The 23,886-nt window shown below is 39.1% G+C and overlaps 1 protein-coding gene across 3 annotated transcripts in view; it reads right to left on the bottom strand.

The window, feature by feature from the left end:
- The window catches only part of LOC106069891 (H(+)/Cl(-) exchange transporter 7-like), a 106,612-nt gene that overhangs the window by 67,882 nt on the left and 14,844 nt on the right, over nucleotides 1–23,886 (bottom strand). For 2 of the 3 annotated variants that reach the window (XM_056035060.1, XM_056035061.1), the window contains exons 1-2: nucleotides 22,936–23,133; nucleotides 18,041–19,769 (exon numbers count right to left, since the gene is read on the bottom strand). The exons of the other annotated variant lie outside the window; for it this stretch is intronic. In XM_056035060.1, the coding sequence (XP_055891035.1) occupies nucleotides 18,041–19,609 (1,569 nt within the window). In that variant the 5' untranslated portion in view covers nucleotides 19,610–19,769; nucleotides 22,936–23,133. Of the gene's footprint in view, nucleotides 1–18,040; nucleotides 19,770–22,935; nucleotides 23,134–23,886 lie in introns of those variants that run through there. 3 annotated transcript variants of the gene reach the window in all.

Here is a 23,886-nt window from a genome sequence, read left to right as displayed (position 1 = left end):
GGCACTAGAGAACTTAGCACTGGAGCGCCGCAGAGGTGCGTCCTGTCACCAGTATTGTATACCATATACACAAATGACATTCAGAGCCTATCAGCTTACACTCCCATCATAAAATTTGCTGACGACACAGCAATCATTGGCCTTATTGCAGATGACGAAAATATGTACCATTCAACAATTAACACCTTTTACGAATGGTGTATAGATAACTTTCTAATTTTAAATGTTCAGAAAACTAAAGAAATGATTATTGATTTTAGGAAAAACAATGACCATATTGCAGAAATTCAGATAAACAACCAAACCATAGAACAAGTACAAGAATATAAATATCTAGGCACAACTATCAACAACAAATTGATATACAAAGAAAACTTCTAAAATATATACACAAAAATTCACCAGTGACTCTTCTATCTCAGAAAGCTAAGAAAATTCAACATAGACAAAACAATAATCAAACTTTTCTACACAGCAACCATCAGCAGTCTTATTAACTTTTCCATCACCTGCTGGTATGGTAATACTTCACTGGCACAAATACTTAGAATAAATAGACTAATTAAAAAAGCATCGTATATCACTCAAGTACAGCTTCCATCTCTTGAAGAGCTTTTTCATGAAAGATGCCTTTCAAAATCACTCACGATTCTTAAAGACAACCTGCACCCATTAAACCACTGTTACATAAGATCTGAAAGAAGTGGTCGTCTCCTTTCCGTTAGGACTAAAATTAAAAGATTTAAAAACTCCTTTATCCCACTTTCGGTCAGATCAGCTGTCGTCATCGAGAAGTACATAGAAGTCAAATTCATAAAGCGCTGGTTGTGAATGTGTATGTGTTTTCATGTGTGAATGTTGTTCGAATTTTTCATCCATATTGTTTTTGTACAATAGTTTCGCTGAGGTTGTCCGTTGTCCAAGCCTGCATTTAACATCACAAGGCGCGCCCTCCAGCTAGAATCCCAAAGGAAAAAGGACGAAGAAAGGGCCCCAACATTTTGAAGCAGACGGGCAAGACGTGGGGACATTTAGAGAAACTCGCCCAGAACCGCGACGCCTGGAGAATTAGATCTAGTAAAGTTCCCGTTTCAGGTCCTTGCGATCTATATGGCAGATAATGTAAAGGTCATCATCATCATCATCAAACTCCATTTGAGTGAGGGCTTGAGAGGCTCAAATCCTCTCTTGCAAAAGCCCTGGATAGAAGCCCTGCTGTCTTGCGTAGTGCATACATGTCATCATACAGGTCGAGAATTTTTGGTTTCCCAGACCTGTCGAGACGGAGATCAGCAAGTCAGGGGCAGTCAACCAGAATATGAGGCACGGTTTCCTCTTCTTCCCCGCAGCGAGGGCACAGTGAATCGAAATTTGACCAAAGCCGTGAGAAATATGAGCCAACAAGACAATGGCCTGTCCTGCACTGTGCTATAATAGCTTGCCTCCACCACGGGGAAGTGCGGTCAGGGCGCCTCATGCGCTTCCAGACTCCACGGGCTTTTTGGGACTTGTCCCAGCACTCAAACCACTTTTCCATTTCTGTTTGAATTATAGCCAGGGCATGATGAAAACTTAGCCTGATCAGTGGGTGTAATTTACCCTCCCTGGTGGAGAGTCAATGACTTTTAAGGCTTCACAGACTGCCATGGTCTCCGCATCGAAACTGCAAACACTACCACATGGTCCCAAAGATTTTGACTGAGTGAGAGCCAAGAATTTCGATGTAGGCTCCATAGCCTGCTCTTCCAGAATCTATCGATGCAGCCCAAATGTAAAGGAAATCTATTTCTGTGGCTAACAGTTAACGAGGGTGTTAGGTAGCCAACACAACGACCAACCGCCTTTACTTTTTCCCATCGAATGTTAGTTGGACTTAGAGGCGCCCAATGATCCCAAAATTAAAAATCCCAGTCTTCACCAGGATTCGAACCTGGGACTACCTGTTTTGAAGCCAAGTGCTTTACTCCTAAGCCACATATTTAATAAGGACAAATTATTCCAAAAAAAAAAAAAAGGGTGAATAGCATATTTGAAAAAAAAATAGAATGGAATAATTGAGCTTAACCTATGCCAACCAACATGCAGTCTTGTTGTAATGTTTTATTGCTGTCTCACGTCGAGAAAACGCTCTGAATAGACATAATGTTAAGTACTACAATGTGGGTATGTAAGAATATGTGTGTGTGTGTGTTTGAGTCTATTTGTGATTTGGTGTCTTTCTGAGTGCATGTGTGTGTGAAAATGTTTTTTTTCCTATAATTGGAGCCAGCGGAAGACGCTCATTAATAAATCTAATAAGCACCCCAACCCTCTCGTTCTTTCTCTCTCTACCTCCTGGGGGTGTCATGTTCAACTGTTCTCCCCTGTCACCTAAATCAGGCGATGATTTGTAGCCCCCCCCTGCTCCTGATGGTGTATGCCGCAGAACGTACTGATAGCTTCCGGCATTGGTTGAGAGTCCTTCTCCCCATAACCTTCCCCCTGTGTGTGTGTGGGGGGGGATAACCGCACACTGGGCTCCCACACAGATGGAAGTAAGGGTGGACATGTGTCTATGTCTAAATGAGGCATGTGATAACAAGCAAGTTGTAGCCAAGCATTCTTGTCTTCTGGGGTCTTAGCCGAGGTCAGCAAGACCTTGGTTTAGGTCAAGACTGTCAACAGTCAGAGATTTCTTTTTATTTTAAGTCAACTGGCTTAGAAATGTTACCAAACGATCTGGAATATCTAACAGTGCAATTATACAAAAAATGTGCATTTCTGGTGTCTGTGAGCATCTCCAATAATATTAATCTTAAACCTGTTAAATATTTAAAGTTTGTAATTAAAGAGGTAAAAGTATACTGCAATTTATAGATAGATATAAAGATAGACAGAGACAAAAGTAAAAAAAAAAAACAACATAAAAATATATAATTTACAGAGAGGAAGAAAAATGAAAAGATAAATTTAATGTGAATAAGAAGATACTGAAGGTTCACAAAATTAAGAGAGAGAGAGAGAGAGAGAGAGAGAGAGAGAGAGGGGGGGATTAGGACTATTACGTATTTATTGATCCAGATGATGGAATGCGTTGTGATTAATCAAACAATTTACTTAATTAAAAACAACATTCTATAACATAGAACAGACTCAATACACAAAAATATTTTAAAAACAACTTTTTAAAAAATCTTATATAAGAGAAAAACTGTACTAGTACTGCCATATCAATATATACTGCAAGGTTTATCTCCCCTTTTTATATAAAACAGTTAGTTAATTTTTTTTTATTGATTCGTGTGTGTTCATCTTTAAAAAATAATTATGCAAAGTTTTTATTTGATCCTAGAATGAAAAGTGGGAGAATTAACGTGTACAAGATTTGTACCAGACAGACAGAGAAACAGAGTTGATCTAAGATTTGTACCAGACAGACAGACAGACAGAGTTGATCTAAGATTTGTATCAGACAGACAGACAGAGTTGATCTAAGATTTGTAACAGACAGACAGACAGACAGAGTTGATCTAAGATTTGTAACAGACAGACAGAGTGACAGAGTTGATCTAAGATTTGTACCAGACAGACAGAAAGAGTTGATCTAAGATTTGTACCAGACAGACAGACAGACAGAGTTGATCTAAGATTTGTACCAGACAGACAGACAGACAGAGTGAGTTGATCTAAGATTTGTACCAGACAGACAGACAGACAGAGTTGATCTAAGATTTGTACCAGACAGACAGAGTGAGTTGATCTAAGATTTGTACCAGACAGACAGAGTGACAGAGTTGATCTAAGATTTGTACCAGACAGACAGAGTGACAGAGTTGATCTAAGATTTGTACCAGACAGACAGAGTGACAGAGTTGATCTAAGATTTGTACCAGACAGACAGACAGAGTGAGTTGATCTAAGATTTTTACCAGACAGACAGAAAGAGTTGATCTAAGATTTGTACCAGACAGACAGAGTGAATTGATCTAAGATTTGTACCAGACACACAGAGTGAGTTGATCTAAGATTTGTACCAGACAGACAGAGTGAGTTGATCTAAGATTTGTACCAGACAGACAGAAAGAGTTGATCTAAGATTTGTACCAGACAGACAGAGTGAGTTGATCTAAGATTTGTACCTGACAGACAGAGTGAGTTGATCTAAGATTTGTACCAGACAGACAGAAAGAGTTGATCTAAGATTTGTACCAGACAGACAGACAGAGTGAGTTGATCTAAGATTTGTACCAGACAGACAGACAGACAGAGTTGATCTAAGATTTGTACCAGACAGACAGAGTGAGTTGATCTAAGATTTGTACCAGACAGACAGAGTGACAGAGTTGATCTAAGATTTGTACCAGACAGACAGAGTGACAGAGTTGATCTAAGATTTGTACCAGACAGACAGAGTGACAGAGTTGATCTAAGATTTGTACCAGACAGACAGAAAGAGTTGATCTAAGATTTGTACCAGACAGACAGAAAGAGTTGATCTAAGATTTGTACCAGACAGACAGAGTGAGTTGATCTAAGATTTGTATCAGACAGACAGAAAGAGTTGATCTAAGATTTGTACCAGACAGACAGACAGAGTGAGTTGATCTAAGATTTGTACCAGACAGACAGACAGAGTGAGTTGATCTAAGATTTGTACCAGACAGACAGAAAGAGTTGATCTAAGATTTGTACCAGACAGACAGACAGAGTGAGTTGATCTAAGATTTTTACCAGACAGACAGAGTGAATTGATCTAAGATTTGTACCAGACAGACAGAGTGAGTTGATCTAAGATTTTTACCAGACAGACGGAGTGAGTTGATCTAAGATTTGTACCAGACAGACAAAGAGTTGATCTAAGATTTGTACCAGACAGACAGAGTGAGTTGATCTAAGATTTATACCAGACAGACAGAGTGAGTTGATCTAAGATTTGTAAAAAGTTCATTGAGTGACTACACACAGACGTTCTGTGTTTCCTGGTGAACGAGTAGCGCAACGTTTGGGAGGAGAGAAAAAGAAAGAAAATGCTGTATTTTAATTATGTGAAAAGAGCAGGAATAGGAAGTTAGCAAGAGAGAGAAAGAGAGAGAGTGAGAGAAAGAGAGAGAGAGAGAAATAAAGAGAGAGAGAAAGAGTGATATTAAAAAGACAAAGAAAGAGAGAAATAAGAAGAAGAAGAAGAGAGAGAGAGAAGGAGAGAAAGAGCGAGAGAAAGAGAGAAGGAGAGAAAGAGCGAGAGAAAAAGAGATAAAAAGAAACAGAGAAAAAAATAGAAAAGGAGAGGGAGAGAGAAAGAGAGTAAGAGAGCGAGACAAAGAAAGAGAAACGGATAGAGAAAAAGAAAAAGAGAAAAGGAGAGAAGGAGAGGAAGAAAGAGAGAGAAAGGATATAAAGAGAAAGAGGGTATATAAAGAGAAAGAGAGAGAGAAAGAGAGAAAGCAAGAGAAAAAAATAGAGAGAAAGAGAGAAAGAGAAAACAAAAAGAATGAACGAGAAAGTGGAAGAAAAGAAAAAAAAAGAAAGATGATGAGAACATGAGAAAAAGAAAGAGACTTAAAAAGAGCCAATTAAATGTTCAAACACTACAAAACAAATTACGTTAAAAATCACTAATGAAAGAAATATCCGGTTGTGCTCTGAATTAAAATTTATTGTTTCCTGATTAGAGCAATAATTGCGATTGCACATAGCAGAAACCTCATTATGTGACACTATCCCATTGCTACTGGCCGGATCTTCCATAGAATCCCTCAATTGTTGTTGGTACGACCAGTCTAATTTATTTCTACTGTCTGAATAATGAGATGGCGTCCTATTGCTAAATAATAACGTTAAAACTTTCCAGAAATATTTGTCAAACACAGTAAAGAAAAGGTAACTAATAAAATAGTGATCCCAAACTACGGCCTGCAGGCCACATCCGGCGCGTAACCCCCTCAAAACTACTGACCACAGGGCATAACGAGGCTCAGCTGCAGTGAACTGTACGATATCTCGCGACGATGTGTCGGAAAAAATGTGCCCAAAAGATTGCGCAACACTGAAATAAGGTATGAGGAGAGGCGGCCGTATGGAAAATGCGGAGCCTTTCGATCGACGCCTAAATCTGATGGGGACATGCCTGATAAAGAAAATGCAGGCGACTTCTAAAAGGACTTTGATGCAATTGCGTCTTTTTAGGAGACCCAGAGACAGTGTAGTGTACTGGTGGTCTGCTGAGGGCCGTGAGCTCCATAGGCAGCTGAGTAGACCAGATTGAAATGATGCGTGGTGGAAACTTAATCGTGCGGAACAGGCCGTCCTAGTCCAGTTCCGAGTCGGACACTGTCCAATAGGTGCTTACTTCGGACGGTTCAGGGAGAATTACGACATACGGTGTCGCCACTGCGTAGAGAGGACGTAGAAACAGTGGACCCTATTCTTTACGAATGTCGCGTTCTGCATGAAGAGCGATCGGGTCAAGGATTTGATAGAGAGAGAACTGGCATTTGGTCTGTCCTAGTACGGGGGCAAGGCGACCTTAAAATTCACTGCTCGATTCCTTTCACGTGCTCTAAGGGAGTTATTCTCAGCTCGGTTTGTTTCTAATGGGGTTTCTGATTCAGTGGGGTATACTGGAATCGTCTTATGTAGGTACGCCCATGCCTAGAGACAATCTCAGTACAGAAGATGAAATTTATGGGAATTTTACCTTAAAAATAATTTCAATTTCATCTATCTTTATTGTCCCATTTAACTCTTACTATAAAATTAAAGTCGGCACACTCATAAGATCGGCAGTAGGAGATTGAAGCCACCTCATCCGCCTCCCTTAAACGCCGCTCATGATAATCGACCTATGTTGAAGACAAAATCTCAATTTTCTTAAGTGTACTATTCTAAGAGTGCATCTGATTTAGGTAGGAGCTAATTAATTGTCTTTCCGTAACTGTACCTTAACTAGAGAAGCATACGTTGAAACCAGATGCTGATTTCTCGTGTACTATAAAAAGTGCTTAGTCGCAGACTTTAATTGTCATTATAGAAGTACTGGACTTTGTGCACCCTAAACAGCCTTTGTTTTTTCAGAGCTCAGCAATGCTTGGGGTCCTGGGCGAGAGTCAGGTCAAGGCCACGGCTGACGTTGACAAACGGTAATCCTTATCCCCCCTCCCCCTCCCTCCCAAGCCTGGGACGGTTGTCACACTCAACATCCAAGGCTTCACGCCACGAGGAGCTATCAAAAACTAGGGTTTCCCAGTCGTAGATGTCAATGTCGTAGTCTTTGAGGGAGCACTAAAGAGTGTCTTTCTAACGATTCCAGTGAGAGCTCTTTCCAGCAAACAGATTCCTCTAAAAGCCAAATCCATCGCTATGGTTTGTTATAGACATCAACAATTTCCGACAAAAAAAAAGCTACATTTGTCTATGAATTGCCTTCGCCAGTAAACATGTAAGCTAACGTTGAATTATTGCGGCGTCTAGAAAACATCATAAAAAGGACATCAAAAATTACACTCACAACATTACCACATTTAAAGGAACTTTTTGAACAAAAGTGTCTAAGGAAAATCGAAAATCTCTTGGAAGACAACGGTCATCCGCTCCATCAGAACTACGTCAAGTCGTCGCGAAGTGGGCGACTGCTGTCAATCAAAATAAGAACGGAGCGGTACAAAAAACTCGTTCGTACCTCACTCGGTCAGACTCTATCACCGCCACTCGTTGATCAGGGAACATGAAAAGCAACAAGATGCCTGTGTGTAGTCGCTGAATGAACTCTTTATGTTGTGTCTGCTGTATTTATGTGTATTTTTCTGTTGTGTTGTCTTTATATGAGAAAAGAGTCCTTGTAATCATAACAAATTTCCGTAAGGATCAATAAAGCAGTCTTAGTCTTAGTCTTATCGATGCTACCACAATGTAATTAACACCAAGGAAGGTCTGGTGTTGGCCTAACATATCCGGGTCTTGATACTACAGGTAGGTTAAATAGACAATAGATTCCAGGTGCGCAAAGTTCATATTGACACCATCACGTTTTACCGTCGTCGGGTGTAAGGTTGGAAGAAAACTTAGCCATGGGGGCGAAATAACTTCAGCAAAAAAATAATAAAACAAAACCAAAAGAAAATAGCGAACTTTTTTGTCTACGGAGGCCGCAAGAAAAGTAACGGTCATGTGATGTCCACAGAGTATAAAAGAGCACGTTATTCACACAGATGTCATGTTATAGAAGTAAAAAAAAAGAGTAAAGTGCCCCTTCTAGTCCTTGCGATGTATAGGGCAGACGATGTAAATGTCATCTGTTTTTTGTGCCGACTGTAAACGAGGGTGTCATGTGGCCAGCACAACGACCAACCGCCTTTACTTTCCCAAACTAGTGTAAGGTATCCATTAGAGTTGGGTGAACTCAGAGGCGTTCTAAAAATTCAGGAATTAAAAATCTTCACCAAGATTCGAACCTGGGACTCCCTAGGTTCGGAAGTCCATCGCTGTACAACTCAGCCACCACCCCCCCTCCCTGTTACCTAGAAATCTAGTGGCACAATTGATCAATTACTTCTAAAGATTGTAATCTTATTTTTCAAAATTTAACATTTTTAAATACCGAAAATAAAAGCATTTAAAATAAAAGTGGGAGAAATAAAATGTGTACCGGACAGACAGACAGAGTGAGTTGATATAAGCTTCGTCAAACATATTTGAGAAAACAAAAATATTATGCTTAATATAAAAACCCACATTAATGCTACATTATGCTACATAACACGTGATAATGGGATTCGCTACGCAAACTCTGCAGGGAATATTTCGCTACACCAACTCATCAGAGAAACCATTCACACCAAACAAGTTTTGGACGGAACCTGAAAACCCAATGACGTCAATAGCACAGTCCCCTGTCAAAACATTACTATCGGAGAAGGGGGGTAATGCAGGATTTTTCGTTGGCACCACAATGATTAAATGGTGTCATTAGTAACGTGACGAAAAATAAAATGCTCGAAAGACCATTTAGATTTTTAAAAATGTGTAAAAATGATGGCATGGCTTCCATTTGTACAGCCACCAAGCTAATCATTGGCTTTTACAGTTTGGTGCCTATTCTAAAAAAAAATATCATTTCAAATTATTCTTGTCCATGAGAGTGGACATCCAGATCGAACGTATCTCAAAGCAAGCACAGCTTTAGCCTCAATTGCTAGGTACGTTCCATAACCGCAGGCTTTCGGCAGCAGACGACTCTGTGTAATTTAAAAAAAACAACAAAATCAACCTAGGAAAAGAGTTTGCGTGATGGAAGTCATTATAGGCCCTAGGAAATAAGTGACTACAGTAATGATGATGTAATGAGTGTCACGTGACGAAGAGATCGACCCTCCCATTGGTTGGAACCAAAGTTCATGAAGAACAAACATCTTGTAATAGGGTAAAATAGATAACTACAAAGTGGTCTTCTAACGTTCACAAGACTCATTTTGTAGTCAAACCATCTTTGAATGTTGGTCTTTGTTTTTACAATTGCTCTTATCAGCTTACGAACTCTTCATGTGTGGAAACAAGCAAAATATAAAAAATCTTTTTTAAAAAAAAGTTTATCGAAAAGGGAAGAACTTCGCCCTTAAACTATATCAGTAATGTACACGTTACTTCCCTTATTCAATTTCAAACAAAATAATTAATTACCAATAATTAATTGACTAATTGGGTGTTTGTTTTTTAAATTGTTTCGTGTTTTGTTAGGTACAATAAATAATTATTTAAAATATCAACTTGATCGGAGAATGCGTGTGGGAGAAATAGCGTTAACAGTTATTTAAGGGGACAAAACCCAAAATATTTAGCCATATCTGTGAATACTGAAGGATTAGTTTCTCTTGCTGGTATTAAACAAAATAATTAATTGACTAATTGGTTACTTTTTATTGATTAATGTCGTGTCTATGCCAAGGAATAATTGTTTGAAGTTTCAACTTGATCCGAGAATGGGTGTGGGAGAAATAAAGTATACACATTTTTTACCAGACAGGCAGACAGCCAGACAGAGTGAGTTGATATAAGCTTTATAAAAACTGCGTGGAACCTGAACACTAGGGGGAGGGGTTGGAAAACGACTCTAAAGATTTTCCTAGAAATTAGAGTTTATGTATAGTTTTTGAAAAAAATTATTACCTAATTGGCTATATAACTCTGGTTTGACGGTGTTTGATAGTTAAAATTATTAAAAACACAATCATCATAAATTAAGTTTGGCTATTTTTAACACGCATTTAGTGGTTAGTCTATCACTTGACGTAATGTCTGAGTGGTTAAGCGATTGGCTTCCGAACCTTGGGTTCTGGGTTCGAATCTCGGGGAAGATTATGAATTTCGGTATTTTCAGGGCGCTCATGGTCCACCCAACTCTAATGGGTACCTGACTTTAGTTGTAGAATGTAAAGGCGGTTGGTCGTTGTGCTGGCCACATGACACCCTGCTCGTTAACCGTTGGCCATAGAAACAGATGACCTTTACATCATCTGCCCCATAGATCGCAAGGTTTGAAAGGGAAACTTTTCTATAACATTGCTAAAACTAGATGTCACATTATCTATTCGACAATGCACAGATTAGGCGGTGATCCGTTAAAACAAAATACAGTAGATCCAAAAAGTAAAACCCTAAATGACCTTAAAAAAAATTGTGACTAGAGAAATCTTTCACAGCTGAGTCTACATGTTTACGTAATATTCTGAAACCTTTCTATTTCTATGACTCGCAGATGAGGCTTTGTCATTCATTTTCTTAGCAATGTTTCAACTAAGCAATGTTTCAACTAAGCAATGTTTCAAATAAGCCATGTTTCAACTAAGCCATGTTTCAACTAAGCCATGTTTCAACTAAGCCATGTTTCAACTAAGCCATGTTTCAACTAAGCCATGTTTCAACTAAGCCATGTTTCAACTAAGCCATGTTTCAACTAAGCCATGTTTCAACTAAGCCATGTTTCAACTAAGCCATGTTTCAACTAAGCCATGTTTCAACTAAGCCATGTTTCAACTAAGCCATGTTTCAACTAAGCCATGTTTCAACTAAGCCATGTTTCGTAGTGGAAAAAGAACAAATGTTATTGTTACACATGTCACAACATCCTCCTTCAATTTGTTTTAAAAACTTTCTCTCACTTTCACTTTCTCTCTCTCTCTCTCTCTCTCTCCCTCTCTCTACCTCTCTCTCTCTCTCTCTCCCTCTCTCTACCTCTCTCTTTCTTTCTCCTTCGAGATAAATGCCAAACAACTATGCTCAATCATAACACAAAAGCCAAAAAAAGCAGACATATATTCTAAAACCTAAGACTTTTTAAATATCGATTTGACTAATTTTGGTTGTTCCATAAACGTTTCAAATGTTAACATAGACGGTAAGTCTGACGGTTACACAGTTTAATATCTATCTATCTATATATATATATATATTACTACAGACATTGGACCCCACGATGACCTGCTAACTTTTGTAAAAAAAAAAACGCAAACTAAAACTCTATGGCTATATTTACAAGGTTTTCGGGGCTGGCAGAGAGCCTCCTTCAGGGAACAGTACCAGGAAAAAAAGAAGAAGAAGCAGACACAGAAAGCGAATGGAAGATAATATAAAATAATGTACGGGCCTGCCATTGAAAGAAGTTCCATCAAAGACAGAGGAAAAAGGAGAAAGACGGTCGACAGATCATTCGTGGTGCCCCAACGGTCCAACAGACTAAGGGATAGATGAAGGCAAAGGTGATATATGTATGTGCATGTCGCAATATAGAACTTATTACTTAAACTCTCTCCAAAATGACAATGATAAATAACACAAAAAATACTTTTATTTTTTTTTAAGAAAACACTGAAATGCAAACTTTGGGGAGGTAACAGTCGATTGCAGACACCTTAAAACAAATTGATATTGCCTTTATAAGAATACGAAAACAACTGTAGGTACGCTCGTGTGTTAGTGCGCCTTACGTTATGGGCGTGTGACAGGGAATGCTATTAACTCTTTCTCTCTGTAATTATTTACCACATTCTGATTTTTCTGGTGGAATCAACGCTGGTATCGTCAGTTAGGAGAGAAGGAGTTAAAGCTTGATCTGCATCTGATATAGGCTTGAAGAGACGACGCGTAGTCAGAGAGTGAATGTAGGAACCTTTTTTTTTGAGGGGTGGGGGTGAGGGGGACTGGGGAAATACAGCAATTCATGGGCCAAAAGTATGTTCGGGAGCATTTATAATGCTGGAATAGCGAAACTCGAGTATCAGCAAGAAACGGATTCACCTACGGAGATGATATTGTCACCTGAACATACTGAGGACCACACTTTCAAACAGTTTGTTCTGTTGAAAAGAGGATGGGGGTAAGGAATAGAGAATAAAAAAATGACGGGCCCATAGAATGATGTTTGCCGGAAGCGTTATAAAGGAAGGGGTTTAACATAGTAGGTAGGGCCGGCCTTAGGTAACTGTAGGCCCTAGGCGAAGTGATTTGGGTGGCCCCCAACTAGAAAATTAAAAATAAGCAAAAATAAAATAAAATGAAGTAATTTATTATAAACATATCTGTATTTATATCAAAATCCATCAACATGTTTCTGCCATTTTATTTATTGCTAATTGAAAATGGTCTTAAGCCTAGATCTCTCCAATCGAAGCCAATATGCTGACTCTCCACTGCATCGGTTAAGCCTGTATCTCCTTTTGATGCATCAGACTGAAAATAACGTCTAGACATTTTTACCAAAAGGTCTTTTAACAAGTGAATCTAAGCCTTCGTTAATAAGCATTGAGTCATGGGAAACATAAAGTAATAGAGCTTTGCTACGTTTGAGATTTGATCCAAGTTATGCTGTTTATGTCTCTAAAAAAATATTTTTAAATCCTATGCGATTCCACTCCCCCCACAGTAATATTATATTATGGCCTAGGCGGCTGCCTAGTTTGCCCATACCTAAGCCAGGCCCTGAAGCAGGAGTAACAGCCAGTAACTTACTAATCTATGATGATATATTATTGTCATCTAAACAGATTGAGGACCACTATTTCGAGACATTTGTTCGGATACAGTATGTGAAATGGAAGCCATTCTCGTTCTTTTCTAAGAAACTATCTTCGGAACGCTGTCACTACATTCCATTGTAAATGGGCATTTCACTGAATTAATTAAGGGAGGATAACTCAATTAACATCTGCCGACTTCAAGCTGTGCGTCATAGGAACACCTACAAATTGCACACAAAAATATAAGCAGACACACAGCAATAGTGCTTCCAAACAAACTTTCGAGAAATTTCCCAGAAACTAGATATTTAGACCCAGAAATGAGATATTTAGACCCAGAAAAACACTAAGATTATTTTATTTTCTTCATGTTCACGGAAATGTAGAACATCTAGGTTAATGGCGGGAATAGCACGATATGAGCAGCAAAGAATTCACACAAATATTGTCAAATATTAATTGGCCCAAGACCAGTTGTTATAGAAGGCCCGAGGACTGACCTGCAACGTCACAACGTGTGGGCAGTTTATACCAATAGCTCGTTGCCACGTCACAGGTCTGTACGACGTGGCAACGAGCTATTGGTCTAAGCTGCCCACAGGTTGTGACGTTGCAGGTGAGTGTTGAGGCCTTCTATGACGAATGGTACAATTGGCCAGAGTTTCTGTAAGCCTTAGACATACAGTTTAATAAATATCTTCAGAGGTAGCGTGTAGAATATAGAAATACGCCCTATCTATTACTGTATCTGTAGCTTTAAATCGCTAGCAAGCCGAAAGCTGCATACAATTAACTGGTTTATTGGGGAAAAAAATCATTTTTATTAAAATCTCTTTTCTAGGCAGTATATAAGTTAATCACAATTGTGAAACATCAAAAGTGTGAAACATGAAAAGTATGAAACATCACAAGTGTGAAACATCACAATGTGAAGCATCACATGTGTGAAACCTCACAAGGATGAAACATCCGAAGTGTGAAAAATCAAAAGGATGAAACATCAAAAGTGTGAAACATCAGAAGGATGAAACAACACAAGTATGAAACATCACAGTGTGAAACATCATCACAAGTGTGAAACATCACAATGTGAAACATAACAAGTGTGAAACATCACAAGGATGAAACATCACAAGTGTGAAACATCAAAAGGATGAAACATCACATGGATGAAACATCACAAGGATGAAACATCACAAGGATGAAACATCGCAAGTGTGAAACATCAAAATGATGAAACATCACAAGGATGAAACATCACAAGTGTGAAACATCCGAAGGATGAAACATCATAAGTGTGAAACATCACCACAAGTGTGAAACATCACAATGTGAAGCATCACATGTGTGAAACCTCACAAGGATGAAACATCCGAAGTGTGAAAAATCAAAAGGATGAAACATCACAAGTGTGAAACATCAGAAGGATGAAACAACACAAGTATGAAACATCACAGTGTGAAACATCATCACAAGTGTGAAACATCACAATGTGAAACATAACAAGTGTGAAACATCACAAGGATGAAACATCACAAGTGTGAAACATCAAAAGGATGAAACATCACATGGATGAAACATCAAAAGGATGAAACATCAAAAGGAAGAAACATCACAAGGATGAAACATCACAAGGATGAAACATCGCAAGTGTGAAACATCAAAATGATGAAACATCACAAGGATGAAACATCACAAGTGTGAAACATCCGAAGGATGAAACATCATAAGTGTGAAACATCACCACAAGTGTGAAACATCACAATGAGAAACATAACAAGTGTGAAACATCACAATGAGAAACATAACAAATGTGAAACATCAGAAGGATGAAACATGACAAGGATGAAACATCACGCTTGTGAAACGAGTGGGAAACATCACAAGTGTGAAACACGACAATGGGAAACATCACGAATATGAAACATCGTAGGTGTGAAACCTCTTTTCAAGAAAATATGATTAAATTTTTTTTTCTATTTAGATCGGTCGCTAAAGTTGATTAACGTCTAAAATAAACCAATTCGAACAAGAGATCCTACAATGTACTATCATCATAACGGGAAAAAAAAATTCCTTTTTTTTCGCAAGAAAGTCTTGAGCCTTAGTTTATGACATTATGTTAAGACATAGTTTACGACATTATGTAAAGAGATGGTTTACGACATTGTGTTATGACATTGTTTACGACATTATGTTAAGGCTTAGTTTACGACATTACGTTAAGACATAGTTTACGACATTATGTTAAGACATTGTTTACGACATTATGTTAAAACATGGACATTATGTTAAGGTACAGTTTACGACATTATTTAAGACATGATTTACAAAATTTTGCTAAGACATGGTTTACGATATTTTGTTAAGACATAGTTTACGACATTTTGTTAAGACATAGTTTACGACATTATGTTAAGACATGGTTGGTGTAACGCTGTACATTTGCATTTTCTCTTTTTCTTCTTTCCTTTTATCTAGACACTCTAGCTCTTTGGTTCTATAAACTTCGATCTATCCCAGAAACGACTTTTGTTTTCAATATAAATAAAAATCCGTGTTTTTATAACTGACCCCCTCCCCCCCTTCCCAGATCTAGATCTCGTAGCCAACAACCTAACCCTAAACCAAAGCATGAGACATGTCTTTCACATATTGACACAGTTAAGTTTTACGCTTATGAAAAAAACCTAAAAAACTGGGTGATAAAAACATATCATGAATTCCAGCTATTTAAATCCCAAAGTGCATTACCCCCCTTATTTCAATTTCTCCTTTCCTTTTTGTCGTGCAGACCAAATGTTGAGGGAAGACTTTCAAAGTCTCAGTGTCCTAGGAGAAGTCTTACAGACGGTTCACAGAAAGACAACAGAAAGGTATTAGTGAGATGAACAACACAAATCAATGTCAGCAGTGTGTTTTGTTTTGTTTTTTAAAACCACAAGTCTAATGGACATTTTGTTTTTCTCTTTGACCTGGACAAAAAAAAAAGGTGTCCAATTAAATTTGAGCAGGGAAGAGAGATCAATTATTGATGGTCGGCTGAGCGATACATTTAACATTCTCCACATCTAGTTACCACACACACACCCACACACTCTCTGCTAATCGATTTTTTCCCTTTGTTTTACACTGACGCACTTCATACACCAACTTATTATATAAACACATTCACTGAATAGCTCAGTCCTATCAACACCACTCGCAATATTGACATATAAGATCAACACATTCCTTACATTCAACCTAACCCACCCCCCGTTTTTTTTTTATCTAACACTCACTACATTCAATGCTATCATTAATTATCACTAATTAATGGCCTATAATTAGACCTTACACAAATATTCGAAACGACTTCCATGATGTTCCTCAACCCTTAATGAAAATATGAAAATACTACATAGAGTTTAAGATTTTACCATATCTTATAATGTTATAATTAACCCCTGGTTAGCGGATCATAAGAATCTTCCTGGAATTTTTTTTTTTTTTCATGGTGGCCAGACAAGATTTGTAATTAAGGAACTGTGGCAAAGAGTAAAGCAGCAGTCCATTAAAGAACATTGGCGATGGAGAGATCACACCCTTATCCAGCCTGCATCACAAGACAAGCTTTCACCAAGAACCGGCAATGAAAGAAGAAGAGGGGGACCGCGCTGCGATTGGGAAGCAGATGCCAAGCATTTGGGGACAGTTGGAGAGACTCGACCAGAACCGAGTCGCTTGGAAGAAGCTGGTTGGTGGCCAGACGGAACTACAGGCAAACATGTGATACGATAATAAAATCTCATTACTTTATTTTGCAAGTTTTAGTTTCTTTATGATTTCTTGAGCTTAAGGGTCCCAAGAAGAGATATATATATAATATTGGTCTGATCAAATTTAAATAGCATTGTTTAATTTGTAAAAAAAAAATTATAATAAACAGTCATTTATATATATATATTAAAAAAAAAGTTATCTTTTCAGACTTTGCGATCTATAGGGCAGATGACGTAAAGGCATTGTTTCTTTGGCCAACGGTTAACAAGCAGTGTGTCAGGTGGCCAGCACAACAACCAACCGCCTTAACATTCCCCAACTAAAGTCAGGTACCTATTAGAGTTGGGTGGACTCAGGGGCGCCATAAAAATCCCGAAATTTTAAATCCCAGTCTTCACTGAGATTTGAACCTAGGACTCCAGCTTCGGAAGCCAAGCGCTTAACCACTCAGCCAACACGACCCCGATTCATTTATATGTATGAGTGGAACTAGTAAGAACGTACATTTCGTTTGCTATCGTTGGAGTGTTTGTAAAATGTTTGTTTGTAAAATGTTTGTTTGTAAAAGGTTTGTTTGTAAAAGGTTTGTTTGTAAAATGTTTGTTTGTAAAAAAAAAATTGTGTAAAATATTTATAAAACTTTTGTTTGTAAAATTTTTGTTTGTAAAATGTTTGTAAAATGTTTTACAAGTTTCAGATATCCCTTCAAATTTGAATATAATTACATCAAATCGCCCAAATCTCCCGCTGGACTACGGGGGATGGCAGAGGAGAGGGTTGAAACCCGGGACCATCAGGAACACCTAACGACAGTGTAATACAATATTAGGGTTAAGGAAGTTATCATTTAAAATCTATTTTATAACATTTTGTTATTTGTAATGCAAAATTGGGTTAAGGTAGTTATCATTTGAAAACATAGAAGTCTAGAGATATTTCATGATCTTAATCGTAACAAAAAAAGCGTCGTATATTTATTATTGAGATAATTTTCTGTTCTTCGGTGCTTATCATATTAATCAAACATCAAATAATAGTTGGTAGTCATTCAAAGGTATCAAGTTAAGTATTACAAGATGTGAAAATCGCACTTTTGGAGACTGATTTCAAGGATTCTAAATGTGTAAGACGTTTAAGTTTTTTGATTTGCACTGTTTAAAATGTCATGGTAGGGGTCATAAAGATAGTTGCTTACATTAAACTAAAACAAATTTATACAAAGAGAAAAAAAAGTTTTTGTTTTTCTGTAGATGTAGTATGTAATGAATGAAAAATAAAAAAAAAGAACAAACCTCACTGTGGAACTCTTGTTCCTGAAAGTTTGAAGAACGGCAATGTTCACAAGAGCAAGATTGACTAGCTGGACAGGGGTAGGTAGATTCCCTGAACTGAGGTAACGCGTGAGTTAGACTGGAACTAAATCCACTCTCTAATCCTAATTGCCTAGCCAGGTGTGCGTAAGGTCGAATGTTATCGCCGTGAACGCCTATCACAGATCTGCCATGAGACGATTTGAAAGCGCCAGGTTTATTCGATGTTACCGGAAATTGCCTCAGCCATGTTCGGGGACTTCCTAAAGACGTCGTGCTTGTCTGCAAGTGATCACTGGCCAGCTTTTCTTTGCACATTTTATTCGTTCTGCCAGGTTTGCTAGGCGCAAGGTGCCCCTTTTTGGCGGCGATGATGGAAGACCGTCGCATGTACTGTCTCCTCCTGGGTAAAGATTTATGATGTCCGCGGCTCCTAGAGGTGGAGCCTATCAGCGGGGAGTCAGAATCCGAGAGCTGGCTACTTTGAGACGGAGCGTCGGAAAATTCCACCGAGCTCCTGTTCAGCTCAGGACTATCCAGACATCGACGAGCATAATTCTCAAAGCTTTCTTTCCTGGACTGATCAACGACTCTTAGCTTGGCCTCGTTTTGGAGCCGTTGCACGTGACTTAGAGATTTGTTGTGAACATTATAGTCGGACGCAGTTGCACTTTTTCCTTTCACGCTCTCATACGCAATGTCACTAGGCAACTCCCTATGCCTTGAAATCTGACGCCGAGGAAGAAGGCTAGTAGTCTCATCAGCAGCCCCGATGCCGGAGATCTCGATGTCATCCTGCAGACGAGTACTGACGGTGATATTCTCTTTATGGGAGATATATGTTGGCTGCTGTTTTTTCCAGTGCTGATCTCTACCTCGTTCATTTGTGTAGGATGAAACTCGGTCCCGAGAGACGCTAAACATCTTTGATGCCACGAAGTCAGGGCCGTTCGCTTTCCGAAGTTGGCGGAGATCCAGTAAAGAAACATTGCTGTGTTGGTTTCCATAGCAACGATGCGTACTGCTCCCTCGCCGTAGTAAATCGTGAGACGACACAGAAACGGATTTGCTTCTCAGAATGGGTTTGCTCTCTCGGTAAGCCCTTGCGCAACGTAGTGCATCATCAGAGTACAGAGAACATTTGCGTCTTGGACTAGGATTCAGCCTCGGTGGCTTAGTTTGCTCTGGAAAAGACTTCAACTCACTGTCATGGGGGAAAACTACACACTGTGTTGATTCTGGCAGCTTCGTATCCGTGGCCTCGACTGCACAACGTTCAATCACTTTCCTACATCTCTTGGTTGATGTGGTTTTACATCTGCCACAGTCATCCTGAACAACCTCATCGTCCTCCCTTGGCCCGCGAATGTCGGAGTCAAAATTGTCCAGTTCAATAGCCTCCACGATTCTCATGGCTTTCGCCATCAGTCTAGCATGTCGCGGATCAGCAGCGAGGCACATCAACGAACAGATCGAGCTGACCAGCGAGAAGGGGGCGACGCGTCTGTGAGCTGGACATCCAAACAGCAGCTGGTCATCGCGAATGAACATTGTACGACTTGCCTCAGCTATTTACATTGCCTCAACAACATACGGTTGCCCATGAGCGTGCCTTGGTCTTGTTGACTTCCATGTATGTTGACCATTTCAAGCAACATATCTTCAATGAAACATCAAAGTTCTTAGTTGTATCCCCAACCACACAGTCGATCTGTCGTTACATAACAGCATTTATCCAAAAAGAAGCACCAGAAAAAAAAAAGAAACGAAAAATTGCTTTACACAGGTAATGTCCTATCTAGCGCTAAAATTCAATGCGACGCTACCCTAAGGGGTCTACAAATCGATACATCGATGTATCGATTTGATCCATGCCCACTGAACCATTCTTAGATTGATATAATGAAAAAAGGATATAACTGGAGCGAAGCCGCCAGGCCAATCAAGCGTAACAAGTACGCTATGGATATACTGGAACGCACCAGACATTGCGCCCTTAAAATCTAAACCGGAAATCAAGGAATTTAACTCAAAATGAAAGGTTCAAATTTAAACCGGAAATGAACGATTTATACTTTAAAAATGAATTGTGTTTTTGAGGATAACTTGTTACTGGGTGGAACCTTTGCAACGGCCGAAACTTCAAGGAGTCGACACGAAGAAGATGCTAGAGAATAAGTTCACACACAGTGCCAGGTTTGAGTAAGTAGAGGCTCTGACCGTGTGATTGTCAAAAGAGCTGAGCCGAAGGTTCTTCGAGCTCTAGGCGTGAGAAAGAAAGAGAGACGGTAAGACATACAAATGAGTGTTTGATTCATTAAGAAGAAATATGTGGATGGAAGAGATGTGAACACGAGAGAGAGAGAGAGAGAGAGAGAGAGGGGGGGGGGGAGGAGGAGGGAGGGAGAGAGAGGGAGAGAGATAGGGGGAAGGTAGGGAGGGAGAGAGAGACAGAGAGAGAGACAGAGAAAGAGACAGATAGAGAGAGAGGAGAGACAGAGAGAGAAAGAGGGAGAGAGAGAGGGAGGGAGGGAGAGAGAGAGAGAGAGGGAGGAAGAGAGAGAGGGAGAGAGAGAGGGAGGAGGGAGAGAGAGAGACAGAGACAGAGAGAGAGACAGAGAGAGAGAGAGAGAGGGGGGGAGGGAGGGAGAGAGAGACAGAGAGAGAGAGACAGAGAGAGACAGAGAGAGACAGAGAGAGAGAGAGAGAGAGAGAGAGAGAGAGAGAGAGACAGAGAGAGAGACAGAGAGAGGAAAGTCCTAGTCTATTAGCACCCTATAATTCCTAAGGGGAATTAATCTACTAACAAGAGAATATATCAAATAATTTAACTCTTTCTCTCCTAATTGACGATGCCAGTGTTGATTTGAACCCATTAAATGGATTTTTGGATTTATAAACTTTGATTTGTGTTGTGTAAAAAGAGCATGCATTCCCCTAGAATTTGATACCAAATATAACATTTGTTGATAACAAACACATTTTTTTATTGAAACTTAATCTGAACAGGATAGTGAAGAAAATAATTGCGGAGAGAAAGAGTTAATAAGAAAACAACGAAGCTTATATTATGCGTAGTTGTATCAATCAGTTTCCATCAGTCATGTAATTAAATTTGTAATTGATCTAGACTAACAATAATAAATCTGTTTGATTAGAAATATTTTTACCAATTATTTTTGTTTGGCTAAGCTTTCTCAGTATGATATGATACTATCACTTGTCTGGACCAGTTGGGAAAAAGGGTAGGACGAGAGAGAAGGCGGGTATCTGTGTGAATATTACCGTGATCGCTTTTTAAATGCGTTTATAAAAAAAGTTAAAGTTCAACTAGCCGGATAGGAACACGAGGGCTCTAACCTCCTCAAGCCAACGCACTAACCACTGTGCCAGCGAAACGCTTATAAAAATATAAGGTTTTATAGTTATCTTTTGTTAGCTTAAAATTAAGCGGTGATGTATAAAGGGTGCTAATTCAACTTATACCAACACATTCTTGTTCGATACCGAATAAAATATTTAATTACCAATAGTTTATTAACTAACTGGTTATTTTTTAAAAATTGAATCTTGTTTTGTGAGGTAAAAGAAATAATTGTGCAAAATCCCAGCTTGATCCGAGATTGTGTGTGTGTGAGAAATAACGTGTACAAACTTTTTACCTGACAAACAGTCAGACAGACAGAGAGAGTTGATATAAGCTTTATAAAGAGGTACATTGTCAGAAGATTTGTATGCTACGCAAGAATGGGCGTACTGTCCGCAGTACGATGCCTTCAGCCTTTCGGAGATCGCTTCTTAGCCGGAACTAATTATTTGTTTTTCAGCCACCGTGAGTATAGGCTAGAGTCGGTACATTAGATTAGAGAGTGCAGTCAGTACTCGCGAATAGAGAGTGCAGCCAGTACTTTCAATTAAAGCTTACAATCAGTACTTTGAATTAAACACTAAAGTCAGTACTTTTGATTAGAGAGTACAGTCAATACCTTCGACTTGAGACTTCAATCGTTACTTTTGATTAGAGACCAGTGAAGTTCAGTCGGTACTTTTGATTAGAGACTTCAGTCAGTACTTTTGATCAGAGACTTCAGTCAGTACTTTTGATTAGAGACTTCAGTCAGTACTTTTGATTAGAGACTTCAGTCAGCACTTTTGATTAGAGACTTCAGTCAGTACTTTTGATTAGAGACTTCAGTCAGTACCTTCTATTAGAGACTTCCGTCGGTACTTTTGATTACAGACTAATCTGTCTCTCAGTTTCAGCTGTAATCAACGTATACTTCCAACGATTATTCCGTCACTTAGAGATGTGGAACGTGTCAATTAATTAGTTCTCTGATATGTCTTTGTTATTCTTATCAGTAGCCTATCGAGGATGTTATGCGGCTCTATCCCCACGTCCCAAAGATATACGTCACCAAACTTTGCGTAAGACGTCACCAACAACACATAACTTTCAGTTAACCATTTACCAAATAAAAAATTAGCACACATATGAAAACTCGAAACAAAAAAAAAAAAAAAACGTGAATTGGTGAATTCGATTAATTACGTTAGTTTCTTTGATGTAGTGAAACATGATCGTTTCTGTAGTGTTTTGATGCCTAGTTTGGCGACTCCTGCGCCCGGGACAACTTCCCCCCTCCCCTTACTGCAGCCCCGTACTGCAGGTGCGTCGCCGATACATAAATGGAGCTATTAACTTTTAAAAGGAAAAATTCATGATGTTAATTAATTGTTTGTTTTATCCTCAAAGAATTTAAATGAATATATCTACTACTTAACAAAATCACACATTTGATTCATTACTTCATTTTAAAATCAAATTTGCTTTATTATGGTATCTAACACACAAATACTTTTTCTATATGTAATACTTAGTAACACAAGAGATGTAGCCGGGGCTCTATAAACTTGTTGATTCGCTTCTGCACAAACTACGCGATTATCCAGGTCCCTTTGAATTGGGTGCCATCACATATGGTAATACGCTATCAAACGCACACAGAAATGCCATTGCAATGCTCCGGAATATTTCTGATGAAAATAGTCCCTTCTCACCTTCTAGCCACTCAACATAAAAGTCCTCTCTCTCTCTACCCCCTCTCTTTTCGGACCCCCCGATTCCTCTCTCCCCCCCCCTCCCGCAACATGCACTCGTGACTCTCTCATCCACCACTGTACCACACAACCAGGAACAGATGTTCCGCTGACGTGCCACGGAGATCACTAGGAGTGAGTGAGCGTCGGGCAGACGACTGGCACGCGCCTCCTCCGCGGCGGAAGGTTTCGCAACATGTCACGTGTTCAGTACAGGTCATCAAAGAGGGGGGGGGGAAAGCATAACAGGAAAGTTTGCAGAAGTCCATATATTGGTCAATGTGACAATCGAGGGACGTTCGTATCTTTCAGTGATTTGTTTTAACTCTTGTAATATCAATGATTATTAATCCCTGTTACTTTTTCTTTCCGTGTTATGCACTTAGAATCAAAGCTGCGCTTAAGAACAATTAACCACACGCTGGTCAACAGAGGCGTCGCTAAGGGGTGGTGTCACCCGGTGTGGTCAGCTCAAATCACACCAGTTGTATGCTTTGCATGTTTAGAAAGTTCCTTCAGGTTTAAAGATTATTACATCCTAAGCCAGACCTCCCGCAGGACGACGGGAGATGGCAGCAGGGTGTTAATACTCGGTCGTTGGTTTGTAGCTCCAAACAACTAGTGCACCTAAACCGATGTAAGCGTATTACATTCTTAATGTGAAAAAAACAACATAAACAAGCTTCTTTTAAAAGAAGAACTGAATGTAACTTTTAATTTTTAAATGT

This window comes from Biomphalaria glabrata, chromosome 7 (assembly GCF_947242115.1).
Source record: "Biomphalaria glabrata chromosome 7, xgBioGlab47.1, whole genome shotgun sequence".
Classification (NCBI taxonomy): Eukaryota; Metazoa; Mollusca; class Gastropoda; family Planorbidae; genus Biomphalaria; species Biomphalaria glabrata.
This window is presented reverse-complemented; position numbering and strand designations above follow the sequence as displayed.